Genomic DNA, 21,873 nt, shown 5'->3' with positions numbered 1-21,873 from the left:
TGGCATTGTGCTGTGTTATCAAACTGCACAGTTCAGAGTGTCCTTTTATTGTGGGCAGTCTAAGGCACACCTGTGCAATATCAAGGTGCAGATTAGACCGCATGAATATGCCACACCTGTGTGGTGGGATGGATTATCTCGGCAAAGGAGAAGTGCTCATTAACAGATTCAGGCTACATGCACACGACCGTGTGCCCCCCGTGGCCGTATTGCGGCCTACATACAGCGGGTCCACAATACACGGTCACCGGCCGTGTGCATTCCGCATCACTTGAATGGGTCCGCAATCACGGAGCGCACCGTACAGTATTAGAATGTATTAGCTCCAATGAGCCGAAGTTATTACTGCTACCTTGGAACTGAACCCGAGTTCGGGAAATGTTTTTTCACAGTAGAAATCAATTTACAAAGTTATTACATGAAGTCTCACAAGACTTTGTGAAACAGTAACTTCGGCTCATCTGAGCCAATACATTCTAATACTGTACGGAGCTCCTGCTCCGTCCAGTATTGGAACAAAGTTTTATGCGAATCGACTTTGGATGTTTCATCCTAAGCCGATTCGCTCATCTCTAGTTGTGACATAAATATGTCATCCGTGAACACCACTCGTTTTACTTCTTTTCTGTCAATATTGATTCCTTTGTATAGTTCTGATTCCTCTAATGATCTTGCTTATGGTTCTATAGCCAAATCAAAGAGAAGTCGGGACATCCCTGGCTTGTTCCTCTATATAAATGAAATGTGGGAGCTACGAACCCTGATGTTTGTTTTCTGGCCATGGGTTTTAGGTTCAGAAAGTAGTTCTGAATGTTTGACATTTTACAGGTTAAATCTCAAGCAGGTGCAGAGTAACTTAGGAAATGGTTTAAAATCATGGCATTGGTTTTTAGTTGTCCATTTAAATTCTTAGCTGGGGTAATTCTGCCATTTGTGCAGCTTCACCAGTTGCTTTACATGAGACGTCTGAAAGTGTCAGGATGTGGCAGACCTCTAGTGCTGCCTGTAGTTAGGCCACCACGTAATGGATGATGTCAGCAGTGTGGATGGTATGTGGCCTCCATACAGCATTTCTTGGACTCAGTGCTACCAGGTCGGAGCTGAGAGTGCCCAGATCGTCTTCATCTTCTCACTCACAGGTCCCATGTGTAAGGTCCTGGATGCTGCGCTGTGACTACTGTACAATGTGGCCTGGTGTCGGCTACAGTAATCCTGCCGCGCAGACGGAGACACAATAGCCGTTCTGTGATTCTCACTAATCTATTGTTTTTTGTTTTTGTATTTTCAGTTTTGAGAAGTATTTTATCATCTGTTCCCTGCTGTACAACGGGAAAGATTTGTTCAAACCTGTGCAGTCTAAGAAAGTGGGGACCTACAAGAGCTTCTTTTATCTCATCAAATGGGACGAACTGTAAGTATAAACAGTCAGAAATCTGAGTATTGTGTTACCCAAGCTGTGCCACATACACGGCTCAGCATGAGTCTCCAGACCCCTCAGGAGACACTGGGCAGACACTTCTGTGGACCAGATTGTAATACATGTGCCCTATACATGGCTACTTTCAGAGTGTGTATTGCAGTCTACATTACAAGTATACATCCAAGAATTTCCTGATGTACACCCCTAGTTAATCCCAATTGTACAGTGGCATCCATTGTACTTGGGCTCCCATGCTAAATATGTGTATACAGTGCAGGATGTCTGTGTACAGTATAGCTCAGCAGAAAACAACTTCTGATGTTTAACAGCCTGACGGAGGCAGAATGGATGCTCTGCGAAGCCTATGGTAGTCAGACACTGCAGCTGTGGTTGTACTACAGGTCTCAGCAGTCGCGTTATGATGTCCTCCCTTGTGCTCAGTGCATTCACTTTGTTTTTGCAGAATTATCTTCCCCATACAGATGGCGCAGCTGCCCCTGGAGTCCATTCTGCAGGTGAAGATGTACGGGGTATTAAATCCGAATAGTGGGGGCTCTCCAGACTCCAACAAGCAGAGGAAAGGGCCCGAGATGCTGGGCCAGGTGTCTGTACCCCTCTTTAACTTTAAAAGGTAAGTTCCTGTCCTAGGGTAGCCAAGTCCTGGAGGAGGGTTCATTGGCTGCACAGAGGCCGAGGACTTGCCATAAATGTTTGGTATTATCTCTCATCTGCATTACACGGGATTTAATGAATTGGGTGCGTTTGAAGACTTCTCATTTATTATGGGTTCACATAAGTTAAAGGGACGGTAATTATTGAGCCGTCGTTGGCGTCGGCATGCCAGTAACTTGCAATTCTCCTTTAGGACTCTGACCAGTGGAACCAAGCTATTAAATCTGTGGACATCATTCCTTACTAACACCACGCCAGCTGCTAGCCTGGGCAGAAAAGTCACCCAGACACAGAAGCTGGTCCTGCAGGTAGGGTGCAGTGAAAGGTGCTTGCCACATGTGGGGTACACATGGTCATAGATGCTGCAGTTTATTTTAAAAGGGCTGTTTGAGGGTTCCCTCCTATCCATTTCTGGGTGTGGTACTGCAGCTCAACCTCATTCGTACGAGTTCCAGACACATGGATAGAAAGGGAAGAAAAATCTTGTAATGATCATACCATTTCCACCTACCCACAGCAGACATGGGAGAACTTCCTTGGCAGAAGTGATTGCCCTTGCAAACCGTGTTGTACTGTGAGGCCACCTCTGGTCCTGACGTGTCAATGCTGCAATAAGCATCTGCCTCTTGTTTCAGGTGGATTTTCCTTCGCCTGCCTTTAATATCGTGTACAAAGCCCCAGATCTAACGGGGAACGTTGTCCCCCTGAGCTTTGAGACACTGGACAAAGACTCCAAGAGCCGGCTCCTGTCACTTCTCACCAGAGAGTCTCCCTCCGGGTAGGTTGCCCTGGTGTTTATAGTATGGGGAATTTCTACTAAGTGATGGCAGATTTCTAGGATGTATGGGGAGTTTGAGTACTGCCACCTCCGCCGCTGCCCCCTCACAGTTCTTCCTGCACAGTGCTGCCCCACCACATGCCATGCAGGAGCGTGATACAGCTCTGGACCCTGCTGACGCCATATCCTGAACACACACCACAGCCTCTGAAGAGGGGAAGAGCCCTTTGCCTAAAGTGTCTGCTTTTCCCCCTGCTGTTCCCTACTCTGTATAGTCGCAGGTATCTTATGCACACGGGGGTGGGCGCAGATTATTCCTGACATTTATGGTCTCTTTATCCCTCCAGGATGTCAAAGGAAGATAAAGCGTTCATTTGGGAGAAACGTTACTACTGCCACCTCTACAAGGATTGCCTTCCAAAGGTCCTGGCCAGTGCCCCAAAATGGGATGTGGCCTATCTGCCGGACATCTATGCTCTGATCCACTCGTGGCCGTCCGTGAGCCCAGTGTGTGCGCTGGAGCTTCTGAACTCTAGGTGAGCGTTGTATCCTGCATCTGAATCTCATGCTGCAGAGGATCAGGCTGGAAAAGCGGGCTGCTGTGCAGGGGAGGACTGGGAAGAACTTAGTGGCCCTGGAAAAAAAAACTAAATGTGGCCCTATGTTTTAGGCAGGTCCAGTTTGATAGACGGCAGGGCAATAGAAGTAGATGTGGCCAGCAATACCTTAGTGCATCACAAAATACCACAGCATCCTACTGCCCCCGCTGAAGTATTCCACTGGATCACTGTCCTGAGGATGGCAATACGGTTGAATTCAGGAGGACACCTATGGCTGTCAGCGAGGGGCATAAGTGCCTGATGTTTCTAGCATTAAATGTTAAGAGCATCAGATCGGCTGCCATAAAGAGGTTTTGGGTAGCCCCCTGGCAGTGGCCCACTGGGAAATTTCCCTGTAGGGGGTCTATGACCAAGTCCGTCCCTGCTGCTGGGATAAGCGCCCTGCCTGGATATCCCAGACTCTTTACACCAAAAAGGGTCTGTGACTAATCCCCTCCTTTTTTTTCCCTCGTATCCCCACTGGGATAAGTGACATGGGCAAAATGTACGGCCGCCCTAAGACACTAATGATAAGGAGATCTGATTCCATCTGTCTGTGAAATTGTATTCTGTTATTTTCAGCCATAACGGGTAGGCTGTGACAGCTTCTCAGACATGATGCAGAGGCAGGTTGTGGGCAACAGTAGGGTTACTGATTAGCACAATAAAGGAAGCCTTCATGCCAGTGTGAATGATGCTGTTATATTGGGAACCCCAGGTCTGCTGATCAGGAGGTCCGCGCAGCAGCAGTAGGCTGGATCCGGGACGGGATGAGCGATGATGAGCTGGTCGATCTTCTCCCACAGTTTGTACAGGTCAGTACTGACTGTCCATGTGCCTCTAGACATCTGTGGTAACGCAAGTGAAGCCTGCAGGCCGCAGAAGCCCCACAAAGTGTCAGAGAAGTCAATGGGGGAATTTCTCCTGTAAGGAACAGCAGAGTTACTAGAAACGATGTGATGATGTCAGGCGCTGGTCGTGTATGGAAGAACACGAGCGATGGTAGAAATGACCTCAGTCAGAGTCGTCGACAGATTGGGGCGATCCATCTAACCAGAGAGCACTTGTGATTTGTAGCCAGATCTCCTGTGCCCTCATTACATCCGATTCTTCATGGCTGTCTCTTTCAGGCCATTAAATCTGAGATCTACCTAGACAATTCGCTGGTGCGGTTCCTGCTGTCTCGCGCTCTGGGGAACGTCCGAGTTGCTCATTATTTGTACTGGTAAGCCCGTTTTCTCTTCTGTGCATTGTATTAGGTTTCCTTAGGAGAGCTTTGTATTTTTAGATATAAGGCTGCATTCACACGTCCATGCGCTTCCTGCTGCCGCTGCTGTACAGTGACGCAATCGTATGATCTATACGAGTGTATCACTGTACAGCGGCGGCAGCAGGAAGCGCACAGCGCCTTGGCAACCAATGACGCCATGCGCTCCTCCACTAAGTAGGATGCCAGTCCGGTATCTCGCGGTCCGTGTTCCACGGACGTGTGAATGCAACCTAAAAGTCGCAGTTTCATGTGAGACCGGGGCTGCAGTCCACAGCAGGACATGTTGCTGAATGAAATCTTGAGGACTGCAGCTGCCACTCTATAGTTAAAGTCAAGAAGTAGTGCTGCAAAAAAGTCTGCGCCAGAGAGCCTGAGAAACCTCTGAGGCAGCGCTTGGGCACCGTGGTCCGGACAGTCTCTGTACCCCTCATTATGTGGAGATTTCTGTGCGTGGCTGGGGGTGCTAAAGTCTTCATGTGACCTCCCTGTCCTCACCGCACTCCAGCTAAGTGTAATTGTTGTTGCAGGTTGCTTAAGGATTCTCTCAATGATCCACATTTTGGGCCCCGCTATGAGCTGGTTCTTGGGGCCCTCCTCTCTATATGTGGTAAAAGTTTACGGCAAGAACTGGAGAAGCAGACCAGGTTCACGCAGCTGCTGGGGGTCGTGGCAGAAAAAGTCCGACAAGCAAGTGGTTCTGGGCGACAGGTGAGCGCTGCTGTGTGTGTACCATGTGACTTCTGCCAGACGGACGCCATGTTCTGTGCTAGACGTTACCATGTAATGTCCCACAATGTATGTGCCACTAATGTGCGATATGAAGTATTTCAAACCTGTGAGTGTCAGCTTCTGTGTCCTTCACCCATAGACAAACACATAACCATATACAGCTACCTCCCCTGTATAGCAGACGTGTATAGTCATACCTGTATACAGCTACCTCCCCTGTATAGCAGACGTGTATAGTCATACCTGTATACAGCTACCTCCTCTGTATAGTCATACCTGTATACAGCTACCTCCTCTGTATAGTCATACCTGTATACAGCTACCTCCTCTGTATAGTCATACCTGTATACAGCTACCTCCTCTGTATAGTCATACCTGTATACAGCTACCTCCCCTGTATAGCAGACGTGTATAGTTATACCTGTATACAGCTACCTCCTCTGTATAGTCATACCTGTATACAGCTACCTCCCCTGTATAGCAGACGTGTATAGTCATACCTGTATACAGCTACCTCCCCTGTATAGCAGACGTGTATAGTCATACCTGTATACAGCTACCTCCTCTGTATAGCAGACGTGTATAGTCATACCTGTATACAGCTACCTCCCCTGTATAGCAGACGTGTATAGTCATACCTGTATACAGCTACCTCCTCTGTATAGCAGACGTGTATAGTCATACCTGTATACAGCTACCTCCTCTGTATAGTCATACCTGTATACAGCTACCTCCTCTGTATAGTCATACCTGTATACAGCTACCTCCTCTGTATAGTCATACCTGTATACAGCTACCTCCTCTGTATAGTCATACCTGTATACAGCTACCTCCCCTGTATAGCAGACGTGTATAGTCATACCTGTATACAGCTACCTCCCCTGTATAGCAGACGTGTATAGTCATACCTGTATACAGCTACCTCCTCTGTATAGTCATACCTGTATACAGCTACCTCCTTGTATAGCAGACGTGTATAGTCATACCTGTATACAGCTACCTCCCCTGTATAGCAGACGTGTATAGTCATACCTGTATACAGCTACCTCCTCTGTATAGTCATACCTGTATACAGCTACCTCCTCTGTATAGTCATACCTGTATACAGCTACCTCCCCTGTATAGCAGACGTGTATAGTCATACCTGTATACAGCTACCTCCCCTGTATAGCAGACGTGTATAGTCATACCTGTATACAGCTACCTCCTCTGTATAGTCATACCTGTATACAGCTACCTCCTTGTATAGCAGACGTGTATAGTCATACCTGTATACAGCTACCTCCTCTGTATAGTCATACCTGTATACAGCTACCTCCTTGTATAGCAGACGTGTATAGTCATACCTGTATACAGCTACCTCCTCTGTATAGTCATACCTGTATACAGCTACCTCCCCTGTATAGCAGACGTGTATAGTCATACCTGTATACAGCTACCTCCTCTGTATAGTCATACCTGTATACAGCTACCTCCTCTGTATAGTCATACCTGTATACAGCTACCTCCTCTGTATAGTCATACCTGTATACAGCTACCTCCTCTGTATAGTCATACCTGTATACAGCTACCTCCTCTGTATAGTCATACCTGTATACAGCTACCTCCCCTGTATAGCAGACGTGTATAGTCATACCTGTATACAGCTACCTCCTCTGTATAGTCATACGTGTATACAGCTACCTCCTTGTATAGCAGACGTGTATAGTTATACCTGTATACAGCTACCTCCTCTGTATAGTCATACCTGTATACAGCTACCTCCCCTGTATAGCAGACGTGTATAGTCATACCTGTATACAGCTGTATGTGTGCTCCAAAGCGGTACAATATAGTGTGGGCTCAGCAGCCATGTGGAACCTGCATTCCCTGAATTTAATGGAGGCCGGTATGGCACCTAGTGAATGTAGTATACAGTGTTAGGTTCCTGTCCTAAAGAGATCGCCATGACGCCTACGGACAGGCACAAATAATTTAGTACAAAATGTATTTGGCAAGAATCTCACATTCATAATGTAGCATTAGCATTTTACACTTTCTACAGTGAGTATGGCACTATTGTAATTACTTGATCATTTCTGTTAGCAGAGTGCTGTTGCATTGTTTGTTTTTTGATGTTGGTGCAGGCGGTTCTGCAGGAAGGCATGGAGCGCGTGCAGCTGCTGTTCCGTAATCACAAGATTCGTCTGCCTCTTAACCCCAGCCTGGAGGCCAAAGAACTGAATGTGAAGGTGAGCAGCGTGTAAAGTGATTGTCATCAGCTGATATACCGCTATATAGTGTATACAGTAAGGCCCTATAATCATTGGTGGCGATTTCAATGATATTCTGTTTCCAGACTTAGTCTCCACTGCTCCATCCAGACTAAACTCTAATGTACACAACCTCATTATCAGAGAAGGATATCTAGATGTATGGAGAGGTCACCATGGAACAGAAAATCGTTCCATGTTCGTCATAACTCAAAATCCGTCAAATATTTCATGGTCAGACCATGCACCAATCTATACATATTAAAGAACAATACTTAGATCCATCAACACCTTTGTCATCTAAAATATTATATTATTAATCATCCAGATTATATTAATAGATATAAATCCTCCCTAAAAGAATACTTTAACATCAACAACAAATCTGATCCTAACCCCTTTTCAATATGGAACGCACACAAACCAATGATGCGCAGGATATTTATACAAACAGCAGCACATGAAAATAAATTTAAACAGCAAGAAATTTCACATATCACACTGGAATTAACAAATTTTGAAACTAGAAATAAAAAAATAATAATTGTCTCTGAAAGTATAAAAAAAATATTAGATTAGAACCTCAACAAACTCTTGCTAATCAATATGAAAAAATATAACAAAAATATAAAATGAATTTCTGTGCCAATAATAATGAACCAGGAAAATTCCTTGCAAAACCAAGGAAGCAAAACAAAGAAAAATGACGACAAAATAAAGCCACACCATGTAGTTACAAATTCTAAGAATACTACTTCTCTCTATGCAATCTCAAAAATGACCCCAACATTATACAACCAACAGCTTCTGATTATTACAAGTTTTCTCCAATCTGTCAATTTACCAAAAATAAGTTCTGATCAATTCAACTCTAGTAACCTACATGCTATTAAACCTCTAAAATTGGGCAAATCTCCAGGCCCAGGCGGCCTCACCAATAGATATTATAAAATATTTGTAGAAGAACTACCACCGAATTTGGAAACAATAAAATCCTTCCCACAAGAAATGCTAACGGCTACATTAATCACCCTACCTAAAATAGGAAAAGATCCTACTACACCACCTAATTTCCGCCCAATTTCAGTTCACTATTGACCACTGACATCAAAATATATGTGAAAATAATAGAAACAGATTAATATTCTTCCTTCGATAATCAACCAAGACCAAGTCGGTTTCATTATAGCTAGACAAACATCTGATGCTACACGTAGAATAATCTTATACTACATTGTAAATCACTATATATCCCTTCTTTCTTCCTATCGTTAGATACTGAAAAAGTATTTTGATAGGATACGCTGGGGCTATCTTGAATCTGTTTTACATAAATTTTGATTAAATGACTACATAAATCCTGCTATTATGTCACTATATTCCAATCCCACAGGAAGGCCTCTTTCCGACGAGAGAGAGAGTCACGCTCCGGACTAGCAGCGCAGCTCCCGTCATGAACTTCCAGCACTGCCGGGGTCGCATAGCATTATAGTGATTTATGATGCTATGTAACCCTTAGGCCCCTTGCAGACGAGCGTGCCGGATTCAGTCCGGATGCGTTGCAGGGAAACCCGCGCGAGTTCATTGCAATTTGTCTGCGATTGTGTTGTTCATTTTTTTTCCCCCGCGAGTGCAAAGCGTTTTAATGCGTTTTGCTCGCTCGTGATAAAAAAACTGAATGTTGGTACCCAGACCCGATCCTGGACTTCTTCACTGGTTTGGGTTCGGTGTTCTGTAGATTTTATTATTTTCCCTTCTAACATGGTTATAATGGAAAATAATAGCATTCTTAATACAGACTGCTTACTAAAATGTCCATTGAGGGTTAAAAAATAAATAAATAAAATGACTCCCCTCATCCACTTGATCGCACAGCCGTTATCGTCTTCTATCTTGTTCTTGCGCGACCTGCGCTGACGTCAGCGCGCTTACCACGTGGTGAGCGCAATGATGTCAGCGCAGGTCGTGCAAGAAGAAGAAAGAAGAAGATAAAGTAATTGTTTTTTTTGTTTTTTTTAACCCTCAATGAACATTTTACTTGGCATTCTGTATTAGGAATGCTATTATATTATAACCATGTTATAACAGAAAATAATTAAGTAAATGGACTTTAATGGGGCCCCGGGGCTCATCCCTATTTATTAACATCATCTCCTTAGCAACCATCTGTGAAAATAGCATTGCATCCACATTTACTTGCGGATGCTTGCGATTTTCACGCAGCCCTGTTCACTTCTATGGGGCCTGCGTTGCGTAAAAAACGCTGAATATAGAACATGCTGCGATTTTTCACGCAACGCACAAGTGATGTGTGAAAAACATCGCTCATGTACACAGCCCCATTGAAATTAATGGGTCGGGATTCAGTGCGGGTGCAATGCGTTCACCTCACGCATTGCACCCGCGCGGAAAACTCGCCCGTGTGAAAGGGGCCTTAGAGGTCTGGAATGTACTGGATAACACTGACCTATTGCTGTCGGTGTTGTCCAATACCTTCTAGAACTGTAAAGGTTACATAGTATCGTAAATTATAATGCTATGCGACCCCGGCAGTGCTGGGAGGTCAGGACGAGAGCTGCGCTGAGAGTCGGGAGCGCGGCACTTCCTCGCCTGAAACCAGCCGAAGAGTCTGTTCTTTGGGTTTCCTCTCAAAACCCTTCACTATTGGTAATGGTACAAGACAGGGATGCCATTTCTGCCCTTTACCTTTTGCATTACTAATGGAAACCCTAGCAGAAACAATTCGTACAAACTCACAAATTTCAGGCATAAAAGTAGGCTCAATAGAACACAAAATTACACTTTATGCTGACGATATAATATTAACATTACTAAACCCCAGAATGACACTAAATACACTACAGATTACCTGATGCAAATGTAATATTATTTCCTATTACAAAATAAATGAAAATCACAAATACTAAACCTAGGTATTCCCCATAAATCCCAAACTGAACTAGCCAGGTTATTCCCCTATCAATGGAACAACAACAAAATAAAATATTTGGGAATACATATTACATCTGCCGAAGTTTATATAAAGAAGATTATAAACCTTTATTGACTTCGAAACCCCAAAAATTACCTTCATATACAAAAATAAAATTATCTTGGGTTGGAAAAATAGCCATCCCATTTAAAAATTCCTTTTTTTTTTTTTCACAACTACAAAATGAAATTTCTAAATGTATATGGACAAACATGGCATTACCAGACCTAAAAAATTACTACACGGCAACACAGTCCAGACAAAACACTAGTGGCCAAACTCAAATACGAGCAAAAGACATTGGGCCAGATTTATCATTAGCTCAAGTCAGAATAATGGAGTGAAAAAGTCGCAAATTTTGCGCAATCACTAAAACTGCGCAAAAATTTGACTTTTTTTCTGCTCTGCACTATGCTCGCCAGTTTTCTGAAAGTGGGCGTGTTTTCTTATGTAAATGAATCTCTAGACAGATTTACTATTGGTACTAATTTAAAAAGTCGCAAAAAAGTCTCCAAAAAATGCGCAATTTCACTCCAGTGAGGACCATGCTTATCTTATGAGACTTTTTAATAGAACATGCGACTTTTTCGTAAAGATGTGCGACTTTTGTAAAGCTGCTTACTGACGGATAAACTGCTCCCGTCAAACCACATTTATTACAGTCTTAAAGGGCCGATCATAAAACTGACTTTAGCCATATGTGAAAGTGGCGTGAGCTGTCAGTCATGATAAATCTGGCCCATTGGGTCCAAATAGAAGAAAACTGTCTGAAATCGGACCCCATTATTATACTAAAACCATTTAAACTACCAAAAATGAACAATATAAATCTATGTTAAGTATAGAAGCCACACAAGCCATCTGGGAAGATTATGTCAATAAATACCCCACATCCGACAAAATCAACCTGCACTAATTGCCAATAACATACATTAAAACAATTTGTCCAGATAGCAATCTCTCCAACTGGAAAAAAAATGGTATTAAAATTAATAAAGATCTAACCGACCCTCACAACCACTACAAACTACAATCATTTACTCATTTAGCTTCCCAGCACCATCCACCAAAAACAGACTTCTATAAATATCTAAGAATCAGATACCCAAACCCCCATTAATTAACCAATATTTCCCAAATCTGCATTGCTCCATTTCTCTAACCAAAATCCTATAATTAAAGGTATTACTAATTTCTATGCTGATAACAACAATGAAATTAACTTAAAGAATAAATATCTACTACAATGGGAAAAAGACTTCTGTAGAATACACTGTTCCTAGGTCTGACACTCCACACTTAAAGGGGTTCTCCGGGCTTTTAATATTGATGACCCATCCTCAGGATAGGTCATCAATATCAGATTGGCAGGGGTCCAGCACCCCCCGCCGATCAGCGGTTTGAAGAGGAGACGTGCGCCAGCAGGCAGTTCCTCCTCTTCACTGTTTACCTTCTCGCCGTCGCTTCTGCAGCAGTGAGCAGGTGTAATTACACCCAAGCCGTCCCGTTCATTTCAATGGGACGGATCGCTCCTATACAAGTGTATGGGAACGAACTATTCCATTGAAATGATTGGGATGGTAAGGTGTAATTGCACCTGCTCACCGCTGCGGAGGCAACGGCGAGAAGGTAAACAGTGAAGAGGAGGCAGTGCTGGCACGGCGCACGCCTCATCTTCAAACCGCTGATCGGCGGGGGTCCCGGGTGCACGATGTGCAGCCCGGATCCGGATATGCGGACCCGCACTTCCGGGTCTGCAATTCCGATCCCGAAAAAAAATAGAACATGTCCTATTCTTGTCCGCAATTGCGGACAAGATTAGGCATTTTCTATTAAGTGCCGGCGACGTGCGGTCCGCAAAATGCGGAACGCACATTGCCGGTGTCCGTGTTTTGTGGATCCGCAAAACGCACACGGATATGTGAATGGACTCTAATCCTAACTACCCAGACTTAAGCTGGATAAACTGTGGAGCCTGGGGAACATACTTACTTACATTTATGGTGGTCATGCCCAAAAATCTAATATTTTGGAATATTGTATTTGATTAAATAAAAAGATGCTTAAAGGTACTTTCACACTAGCGTTTTTCTTTTCCGGCACTGAGTTTCATCCTAGGGGCTCTATACCGGAAAAGAACTGATCAGTTTTATCCCCATGCATTCTGAATGGAGAGCGATCCGTTCAGGATGCATCAGGATGTTTTCAGTTCCGTCTTTTTGACTGATCAGGACGGCGATAATACCGCAGCATGCTACGGTTTTATCTCCGGCCCAAAAAATTGAACACTTGCCTAAATGCCGGATCTGACCTTTTTTTTCTATAGGAATGTATTAGTGCCGATTCTGGCATTCAAAATGCCGGACCGGAAAAAATAAATGCCGGATCCGTTTTTCCGGATGACACCGGAAAGACGGATCTGGCATTTCAATGCATTTGTAAGACTGAACAGGATCCTGATCCGTCTTACAAATGCCATCAGTTGGCATACGTTTTGACAGATCCAGCAGGCAGTTCCGGCGAGCAAGCATCCAACCATCTCCTGACTTTGCTTTGTTTTCTCCTCAACCACCACATTCCGCACCAAATTAAAACTCTTGATCACACATTACACTAGCAACATGAAGCCTTCCAGCAAAGAAATGGAAAAGTCCAGAAATCCCCACCATCTCAGAAGTATCGACATTAGTTACACATGCCTGAAAGATGGAAATGAAATTTGTCTCCTGTTCATTATCTCTGAAGAAAACCACAAAATATTGGTCCTTAAGGAATCCAAATATTTTAACAAATACATCAAACTGAACTTTTCTCTTAGTTAGGTTTGCTACATTAAAATATAATGTAAACCAATACAAATTTACTGTTGGGAAAAAAAGTGTATACAGTGACTGTCTGTATCCTGCAGGCTGGTATCCTGCTATATAGTGTATACAGAGACTGTATCCTGCAGGCTGGTATCCTGCTATATAGTGTATACAGAGACTGTATCCTGCAGGCTGGTATCCCGCTATATAGTGTATACAGAGACTGTATCCTGCAGGCTGGTATCCCGCTATATAGTGTATACAGAGACTGTATCCTGCAGGCTGGTATCCCGCTATATAGTGTATACAGAGACTGTATCCTGCAGGCTGGTATCCCGCTATATAGTGTATACAGAGACTGTATCCTGCAGGCTGGTATCCTGCTATATGGTGTATAGAATGACTGTCTGTATCCTGCAGGCTGATGTACCGCTATATAGTGTATACAGTGACTGTATTCTGCAGGCTAATGTACCGCTATATAGTGTATATGGTGACTGTATTCTGCAGGCTGATGTACCGCTATATAGTGTATACAGTGACTGTATTCTGCAGGCTGATGTACCGCTATACGGTGTATATAATGACTGTCTGTATCCTGCAGGCCTGCTCCTTCTTCAATTCTAATGCTGTTCCCCTCAAAGTGGCGATGGTTAATGCCGACTCCATGGGAGAAGAAATCCACTCCATGTTTAAGGTAACCACAGGGCCCCTGAGGTGTCTCCTCCCGATCTTCTGCCTCGCTGACTCTTCTGGTCTCTAGGTGGGAGAAGACCTGCGTCAGGACATGCTGGCCCTGCAGATGATAAAGGTGATGGACAAGCTGTGGCTGCAGGATGGCCTGGACATGAGGATGGTCATCTTCAGGTGTCTCTCCACAGGCACAGACAGAGGTGGGTTATACAGCCGTCTCTAGGCCAATTCACACCTTACAGATTTGCACAGGTGCAGTCTGCAGCAGGTTGAGGGTTTCCTAATCTCATCCCCATGCAGTGGACATTATCTGTGCAGATAAACGTGGCTGTGGCACTATAGGACTCGACATGCTCCTTTCAGTATCACGGGGGTCAGATCTGCATGTACTGTACCTTTCTGTGGGTGCACCCCATCCACCGTCTGTCTCATTCTCCAGGTTTGGTGGAGCTGGTGTTGTCCTCAGAAACACTGAGAAAGATCCAGGTGGAGTATGGATTGACCGGATCCTTCAAGGACAAACCTTTGGCTGAGTGGCTGCGGAAATTCAACCCATCAGAGGAGGAGTATGAGAAGGTAAGTGTCTATGTTGGCTCCTCTAGATGTGGACGTGGAAGACGATCTTGCTCATATTGGCATGATTTCTTTCCAGGCCTCGGAGAACTTCATTTACTCATGTGCCGGCTGCTGTGTGGCCACCTACGTCCTGGGCATCTGTGACCGCCACAATGATAACATCATGCTCCGGAGCAGTGGTCACATGTTTCACATCGACTTTGGGAAGTTCTTGGGACACGCTCAGATGTTTGGTAGTTTTAAGAGGTATTCACTTGGGCGGGAATCTGCAGTGGGGTGGCAGGAATGTTCAGATTATCTCATCAGTACACTGCGGGGCGGGCAGGGCAATGTGATCTGCACCACCATCACACACTATGTCTTCCTGCAGAGACCGAGCTCCCTTTGTGTTGACGTCAGACATGGCATATGTCATTAATGGAGGGGAGAAGCCCACCAGACGCTTCCAGCTCTTCGTGGACCTGTGCTGCCAGGCATACAATCTGCTCAGAAAACACACAAACCTCTTCCTGAACCTGCTGTCACTGGTAAGAACAGCGCTGTACAGTAATGTGCTGGCGATGCACAGCACAGGGGTGTGCCGCAATCCTCCATCCCTGTATGGCTCTGATAGGAGTTATAGTTATCCTGTTATGTGCAATTGCCGCTGTTATGGGACGTATATAGTCAGGCCGGTCATATTGCAAGGGAGCAACAATTACAAAGAGCAGATTCATTTCCCCATGTGGCGGGTGCAGTCGTCATGTCTGGGCTGCTCCAGGACCCACCATTTAACCTAACCTAACCTTTAACCTGTAGGATCCCAGCACCTTACATGTACTGAGCTGCGGGACATGACGGGTCCCAGTGCCGTACTTGTACAGCGTTCTGATTAGGTGGATGCAGGAGCTGCACCCGCTCGATCAGCAGCAAGGGTCCGGCTATTACTGACAGCTGGGCCTCTGCTCTGTACACTGGCATTGGTGCATTCTCCTATGCCGGCGTATTAACCCCTTGTATGCCGCAGTCAGCACTGACCACAGCATGCGGAGGGTACAGGCACCTTCCCCCACCCCATCTGGTCCCCGCGTTGCTGTGACAGGGACCTGATTGCAGGAACTGCAGCCTGATGCCTTACACAGAGGCTTGCCTCCTACGGAAGCCAATGAGATCCAGCCCTTTCGGCTGGGTCTCATAGGCAGGCTGTCAGTGTAAAAGCTGACAGGCAATGCATTACAATGCAGGATGTAGCATTATAGAAGGGATTAGACACCACAGTGGGACAAAAATAAGTTTAAAAAAAAGTGCTGTTCATAAAAATAAAGTATAGATTGAAAAAATCAGTAACCACGGGCTCTATAAAAATATCACCTGATCCACCAACGTTAGATGAAGACCGTAAAAAAATTAAAACTGAGCCATAACAGCCATTGTTTGGTCACCTTGCTTCACAAAAAGTATAATACCAAGTGATCAAAAAGTCGTATGTACCATAAAATGGTACCAATCAAACCATCACCTCATCCCGCAAAAAATAAGCCCCTTTATAAGACAATCGCCCAAAAAAATGGCAACACAAAGATTTTTGTCTCAAATTGTCCAAAAATTGGCCTGGGATTTAAGGTGAAAAGTGGCTCGGTGCAGAAAGGGTTAAAGGGCTGCTTCCGCCCAAAGCACCTGGTCCCAGGAAGAGTGACGAATATTATATCAATAGGCATGACCAAGGGACCCTCGTCAATCCATAGAGGGGACCCCCCAGTGCAAAACCACAGCAAGCTCCATCACTGGAGCAGCTGGAGAGTCGGGACCGCCATTCTAGTGGTTGGTGGGACTCCCGCCGATCTATCATTTCTGCTGTCACGGTGTCGGTGACTCCATTACTGTCAGGCAATAGCTGGTTAAAGCTGTTATTAATCCTCCTCTTCTGCTGCTTCCCATTAACCCCACGTCTCCTACTCTGATCAGATGCTGTCATCTGGGCTGCCAGAACTAACTAGTGCTCAGGATCTGAAATACGTCCACGATGCACTGCAACCACAAGCCACGGACGCCGAGGCCACCATCTTCTTCACCAGGTGATGAGCGCTTCCGGCTGCCCAGGAAGGGTGCTGTCATTGCTCTTGGCCTCATTATGCCGCTTCCTCTTCCAGGTTGATTGAGTCCAGTCTGGGGAGTGTGGCCACGAAGTTTAACTTCTTCATCCACAATCTGGCACAACGCTTTTCAGGGCTCCCAGCAAGCGATGACGCGATCCTGTCCTTCGCCCCTAAAACCTATACCCTAAAGCAAGATGGCCGCATCCGAGAGGCCTCGATCTTCACGTACCACAAACGATACAATCCGGATAAATACTACGTGAGTCCCTCATTAACCCTTCCCCGCGCGCGGCCTCCACCCTGAGCCCTCTCTGATGCTGACGTGCGCCTTTCTGGCAGATCTACGTGGTGCGGGTGGCACGGGAGACACAGGAGGAGTCGCTCTTTATATTCCGCACCTTTGATGAGTTCCAGGAGCTGCACAATAAGATGAGCATCTTGTTTCCTCTCTGGAAGTTACCCGGGTGAGTACTGAAGCGGATGATGGGTGTGATGGTTGCATCTCTTCTGCCATCTCCTTGTATTATGTCCTATTGTTCTCCTAGTTTTCCGAGTAAAGTCGTCCTGGGAAGAACTCACATAAAAGATGTGGCGGCTAAAAGGAAAGTAGAGTTAAATAGCTACCTCCAGGATCTGCTGAACAGCTCGGCTGAGGTCTCGGAGGTAGGTGGCCCTGGCGAGCTGTCTCCTAGTGTCTGACCAGTGTAGCCTACCCGCCCTCACCCTCCTGTGTTTTCACAGTGTGACCTGGTGTACACCTTCTTCCACCCGCTGTCCCGAGATGAGAAGATCGATGGATGTGATGTCACTGTGCGCGGTATGAAGGATCCTCCACCGCCATCCCTCCTGTGTAGCCTGCACTGTTTATTAACCCTGACCTCTCTCCGCTGCAGGTGAACCTCCCCTCAGCCCGACAGCCGGCAAGATTGAAGGGGAAGTAAAATTATCTATTTCTTACCGGAACGGGACGCTTTTCATTATGGTGATGCACATAAAGAATCTGGTGAGTTATGGTCGCATATGGTGCTGCGGGGGTGAGAAGTCAGACTAGATCACAGCAGATTACTAAAGGTCACTGCACAGATCCCTCTGGGTCACAGCTGATCACTATAGATCATGTGCCTCTTGTTACAGGTGACAGATGAAAGCACAGACCCAAATCCTTATGTGAAAACTTATCTGCTCCCAGACCCCCACAAAACATCCAAACGAAAGACCAAAATTGCCCGGAAAACCTGCAACCCAACATTTAACGAGATGGTAAGTTATGTGCTGTGGCTGCCAGGAGGAGCAGTCAGAGGGTTGTGTCTGCAGTGATGCCTGAAGAAAAGGGAGACCTCTGATATTTTATGAATCCTGGGCAGCGTGGATTGATGTTACTGTTCTCATTGGGGGACATGGCACCATGGGTATATACCCCGCTGCCCCCAGGAGGCTGACACTGCAAAAAAAGAAATGGTTCTGCCCAGGTGGGCTATACCCTCCGCACAGACACTGGACCAACCAGTTTTAGTTTAGTGTCCCTAGGAGGCAGCCACCTTTCCACAGGTCTTGCTGCTTTTTATTTTTGGGGTTCACTTGCCTGACAAAGTGTTAAAAATAATCACTTTATTGGTAATACTCAAAGGAGCAAACAATTAGCTTGCCCACAACTCTCGTCAGTTCAGGCAAGGCGGAGGGTCACTGGGTGTCGGTGTGTATATATTATGTCCCTGCTCCAGTGTTATTGAGCCTAGAACGCTCAAGCTGGAATGGGTTCCAGCCATCTTGGCTAGATTGGCCCCGCAGGGCGTGGTACGTGGATCTGGTCTTTCTGCTTTCCGAAGCACCGTGGTCTGTTGCACGCCACCCTGACCTCCCCTCCCAGTGCCTGCCATTCCACCCCAGTTTACCGTAGCTGTGTTTAATGCTGTGGTCTCTCCAAGGCCGCCATTCAGTCCATGCTTAAGACATGGAAGCCTTTTGTACCATTAGTCCAGTGTCTGTGCAGAGGGTATGGGGGTATAGTCTTCCTGGGCGGATCCAACATTTCTGTTTTTCCAGTGTCAGCTGGGCATATGCCATGGTGCCGTGTCCCCCAGTGCATCCCATGAGAAAAGGATTTTACAGTAAGTACGAAATTCCAGTTATGACTGCAGCAAGCAGAGATCTTGAAAATTGAAAGCTGTTATTTGCAGCTGGAGTCTGAGAACCTGAGCTAGTCCTGCGCGCACAGCTGACGGCTTATTACAGGACATGGCTGAGGTTACAGAGGGGCCTGTTCACATGAATGGAGTGGAATTGCAGTACCAGGCAGGGCCCATACACAGAAGTGGCGCTGTTCACTGAAATAACACCGACCCTTTTCTGAAACCTCACATGAACCATTAAAGTGCATCAAGTCAGAGGAGGAGCGCGCAGATGAGATCTCTGAAATTCTGCTGGGTGAAGACTGGGATTATGCGAGATCAGACTGCTGCTCTGTCCCTATGCTTTACACTGTAGCTGTGCTCTATTAAAGTCACACTTCCTAAAAAAAAAAAATATATATATTCTCTGACCTGTATCTGTGAGTTATAACCTCGCTTCTGATCCTCAGCTGTGTCTAATGTGACTTACACTCTGATCTTCAGGACAGACTACCATTGAGGCTCTCATAAGATTACATGGAGAACATGGCTTCCTGTCCACACGTAAGATACTGTATATTTAGAGAGTAGAGTGCTGGTCACATGACACAGCTGAGGATCAGAAGAGAGGTTATACTCGGTTGGTGGCCAGTGGACAGAAGATTGGTGACTAGATGTCTCATGGGCAGGATTGTTATAGCCTGGCACTCTGCCCCCTGCTGGTCACTCACGCTCTTCTTTCTTCTGCAGCTGGTGTACAGTGGGTACAGTAAGGAGACCCTACGGCAGAGAGACCTCCAGCTAAGTGTCCTCAGTGCCGAGTCTTTACGGGAGAACTTCTTCCTCGGAGGCCTGACACTGGCCCTTAAAGATTTCAACTTGAACCAGGAGACAGTGAGGTGGTACAAGCTGACGGAGGTGCCGTACCCCTGAGACCACCATGACCACTATTACTGAGCGGTGGGCAGTGCTGCCATAATCCACTAACCACGGGACTTGAACATTCCACAACCACTCGCCAACCGTGTGCCACATATGAGCACCACCCTGTGAGCGGGACATCTCCGCACCCTAAAACCCCCCCCCCAGAGCCCCCCCCACCGCAGCAATAACCGCTCCTGCCTTACCCTGCTGTACCCAAGGGTGGCCGGCCGCCCCTGCTCAGCCTAGCTGTAAATACATTTTATTAGAATATTGAGCACACGTTGAGGCGTCACACACCCCGAGATCTGCAACCAAAGTTTTCCTTCTCTAAACATTTCTTTTTTATTACAGTATCATGTACTGCACACATCCATAGGGGGCAGCGTGCCCCACCACATTCCTGAACCGGCCGCTCTATGGAGTCTAAAGCATCTTGGTTTTTTTATGTAAATTGTTCTAATTTCTTGTAAATCTTCAAATCTCCTACCTATTGATGATGATCTTCCTGCAGCTGCCACCAGGGGGAGCTGACTGCCAAACTGCACACAGTCCACTGAGCTGAGTGATGCCAGGGCGTTCAGTGAGCTCCCCCTGGTGGCCGCTGCAGAAACAAATCCAACCACTATGAATAAATAGCTGCAGAATGTTGGACCCGACAACAACCCAGTGACTAAAGGCGGAGGGTCACTTTATGTCTGTTTTACTCGGTGGTGCCCTCTAATCCGTTTTCTCAGATCTTATTCTGCGGTTCTGAGCCCTGGAGTGGTGGATTAACAGAGTTTTAATGTATATATCCATTTCAGTGATTTTGGGGCGAAGTGATGGCCCCATTTGCCACTTCCAGAATTGGCGCAGAGTATTGTGCGTCCTGTATCTTTTAGCGCATAACGCCGTGTATAGATTGTACATTGTATTTATTGTGCCTGTTCAGATGATGAATCCGTCGCTTTTACCTCTGCCAGGGACAAGCACCATTCTCTCCACGAATTTCATATATCTGTCAAACCTAACATTTCTCACTGACCTATAAATAAAATTTTGCTAGTTTTGCATTAATATTGAAATCGTGTGGTCGTCTGTACATCTGTAGGAGGAGGAATTCTACTCCAAAGCTGCACTCACAATTCTGCAGGTTGTTTCTGGGAACCGGACGGTTGCACACACCCAGTCAATACAGAGTATGTGCCCAAGAGGAGACTCTCCAAACAGCAATTCACTACAGAAAGCTCTGTGAAGACTCTGAACAAGCAGGGAATGCAGGGAGATTTCCGCTCTGAAGATGCACCATAGAGAGTGATGCAATACAGGATGTAACCCAGGATCAGTACAGGATAAGTAATGTGTGTACACAGTGACTCTACCAGCAGAATAGTGAGTGCAGCTCTGGAGTATAATACAGGATGTAACTCTAGGATCAGTACAGGATAAGTAATGTATGTACACAGTGACTCCACCAGCAGAATAGTGAGTGCAGCTCTGGAGTATAATACAGGATGTAACTCAGGATCAGTACAGGATAAGTAATGTATGTACACAGTGACTGCACCAGCAGAATAGTGAGTGCAGCTCTGGAGTATAATACAGGATGTAACTCAGGATCAGGACAGGATAAGTAATGTATGTACACAGTGACTGCACCAGCAGAATAGTGAGTGCAGCTCTGAAGTATAATACACGATGCAACCCAGAATTGCTTCCTGTGGCAGGCAGCCCCTCCCTCTCTCAATTGACAGGGCTAGTTTCCTGCATAGTCATCTCATTAGGCCCTGTTAAAAATAGAGAAGAGGATGGGCTGGTGTGCAAAGAGTGGCTTGGGCCTACCCTAGGTGCACTTAAAGGGAATCTATCACCAGGGCAGTAGAATGAAGTGACAGATCCCTTATCAGAATGCTGAAGAAAAGAGGGGGTGCTCCCCAAGTGTAAGTCCTTCTACAGTGAAATATGGGTCCCTAGTACATGAAGCTCCAGAGCACAACAC

At 45.8% G+C, this 21,873-nt stretch overlaps 1 protein-coding gene across 1 annotated transcript in view; it reads left to right on the top strand.

Moving 5' to 3' along the window:
• PIK3C2A (phosphatidylinositol-4-phosphate 3-kinase catalytic subunit type 2 alpha) overlaps positions 1–20,947 on the top strand; it is a 62,036-nt gene extending 41,089 nt beyond the window's left edge. Inside the window, exons 14-35 of the mRNA XM_040410513.1 lie at positions 1,289–1,411; positions 1,884–2,051; positions 2,286–2,400; positions 2,728–2,870; positions 3,218–3,406; positions 4,188–4,284; positions 4,600–4,694; positions 5,267–5,447; positions 7,595–7,699; positions 14,124–14,216; positions 14,283–14,412; positions 14,652–14,788; positions 14,865–15,034; positions 15,159–15,315; positions 16,733–16,842; positions 16,918–17,122; positions 17,203–17,327; positions 17,409–17,526; positions 17,605–17,680; positions 17,757–17,866; positions 17,998–18,123; positions 19,722–20,947. Coding sequence (XP_040266447.1) covers positions 1,289–1,411; positions 1,884–2,051; positions 2,286–2,400; positions 2,728–2,870; positions 3,218–3,406; positions 4,188–4,284; positions 4,600–4,694; positions 5,267–5,447; positions 7,595–7,699; positions 14,124–14,216; positions 14,283–14,412; positions 14,652–14,788; positions 14,865–15,034; positions 15,159–15,315; positions 16,733–16,842; positions 16,918–17,122; positions 17,203–17,327; positions 17,409–17,526; positions 17,605–17,680; positions 17,757–17,866; positions 17,998–18,123; positions 19,722–19,904 — 2,956 coding nt within the window. The 3' untranslated portion in view covers positions 19,905–20,947. The remainder of the gene's footprint in view (positions 1–1,288; positions 1,412–1,883; positions 2,052–2,285; positions 2,401–2,727; positions 2,871–3,217; positions 3,407–4,187; positions 4,285–4,599; positions 4,695–5,266; positions 5,448–7,594; positions 7,700–14,123; positions 14,217–14,282; positions 14,413–14,651; positions 14,789–14,864; positions 15,035–15,158; positions 15,316–16,732; positions 16,843–16,917; positions 17,123–17,202; positions 17,328–17,408; positions 17,527–17,604; positions 17,681–17,756; positions 17,867–17,997; positions 18,124–19,721) is intronic.
• The last annotated feature ends 926 nt before the right edge of the window (positions 20,948–21,873 follow it).

Source organism: Bufo bufo, chromosome 10, assembly GCF_905171765.1.
Source record: "Bufo bufo chromosome 10, aBufBuf1.1, whole genome shotgun sequence".
NCBI classification, from domain to species: domain Eukaryota; kingdom Metazoa; phylum Chordata; class Amphibia; order Anura; family Bufonidae; genus Bufo; species Bufo bufo.
Note: the sequence above shows the minus strand (reverse complement) of the source record. Positions and strands in the feature narration are given on the sequence as shown.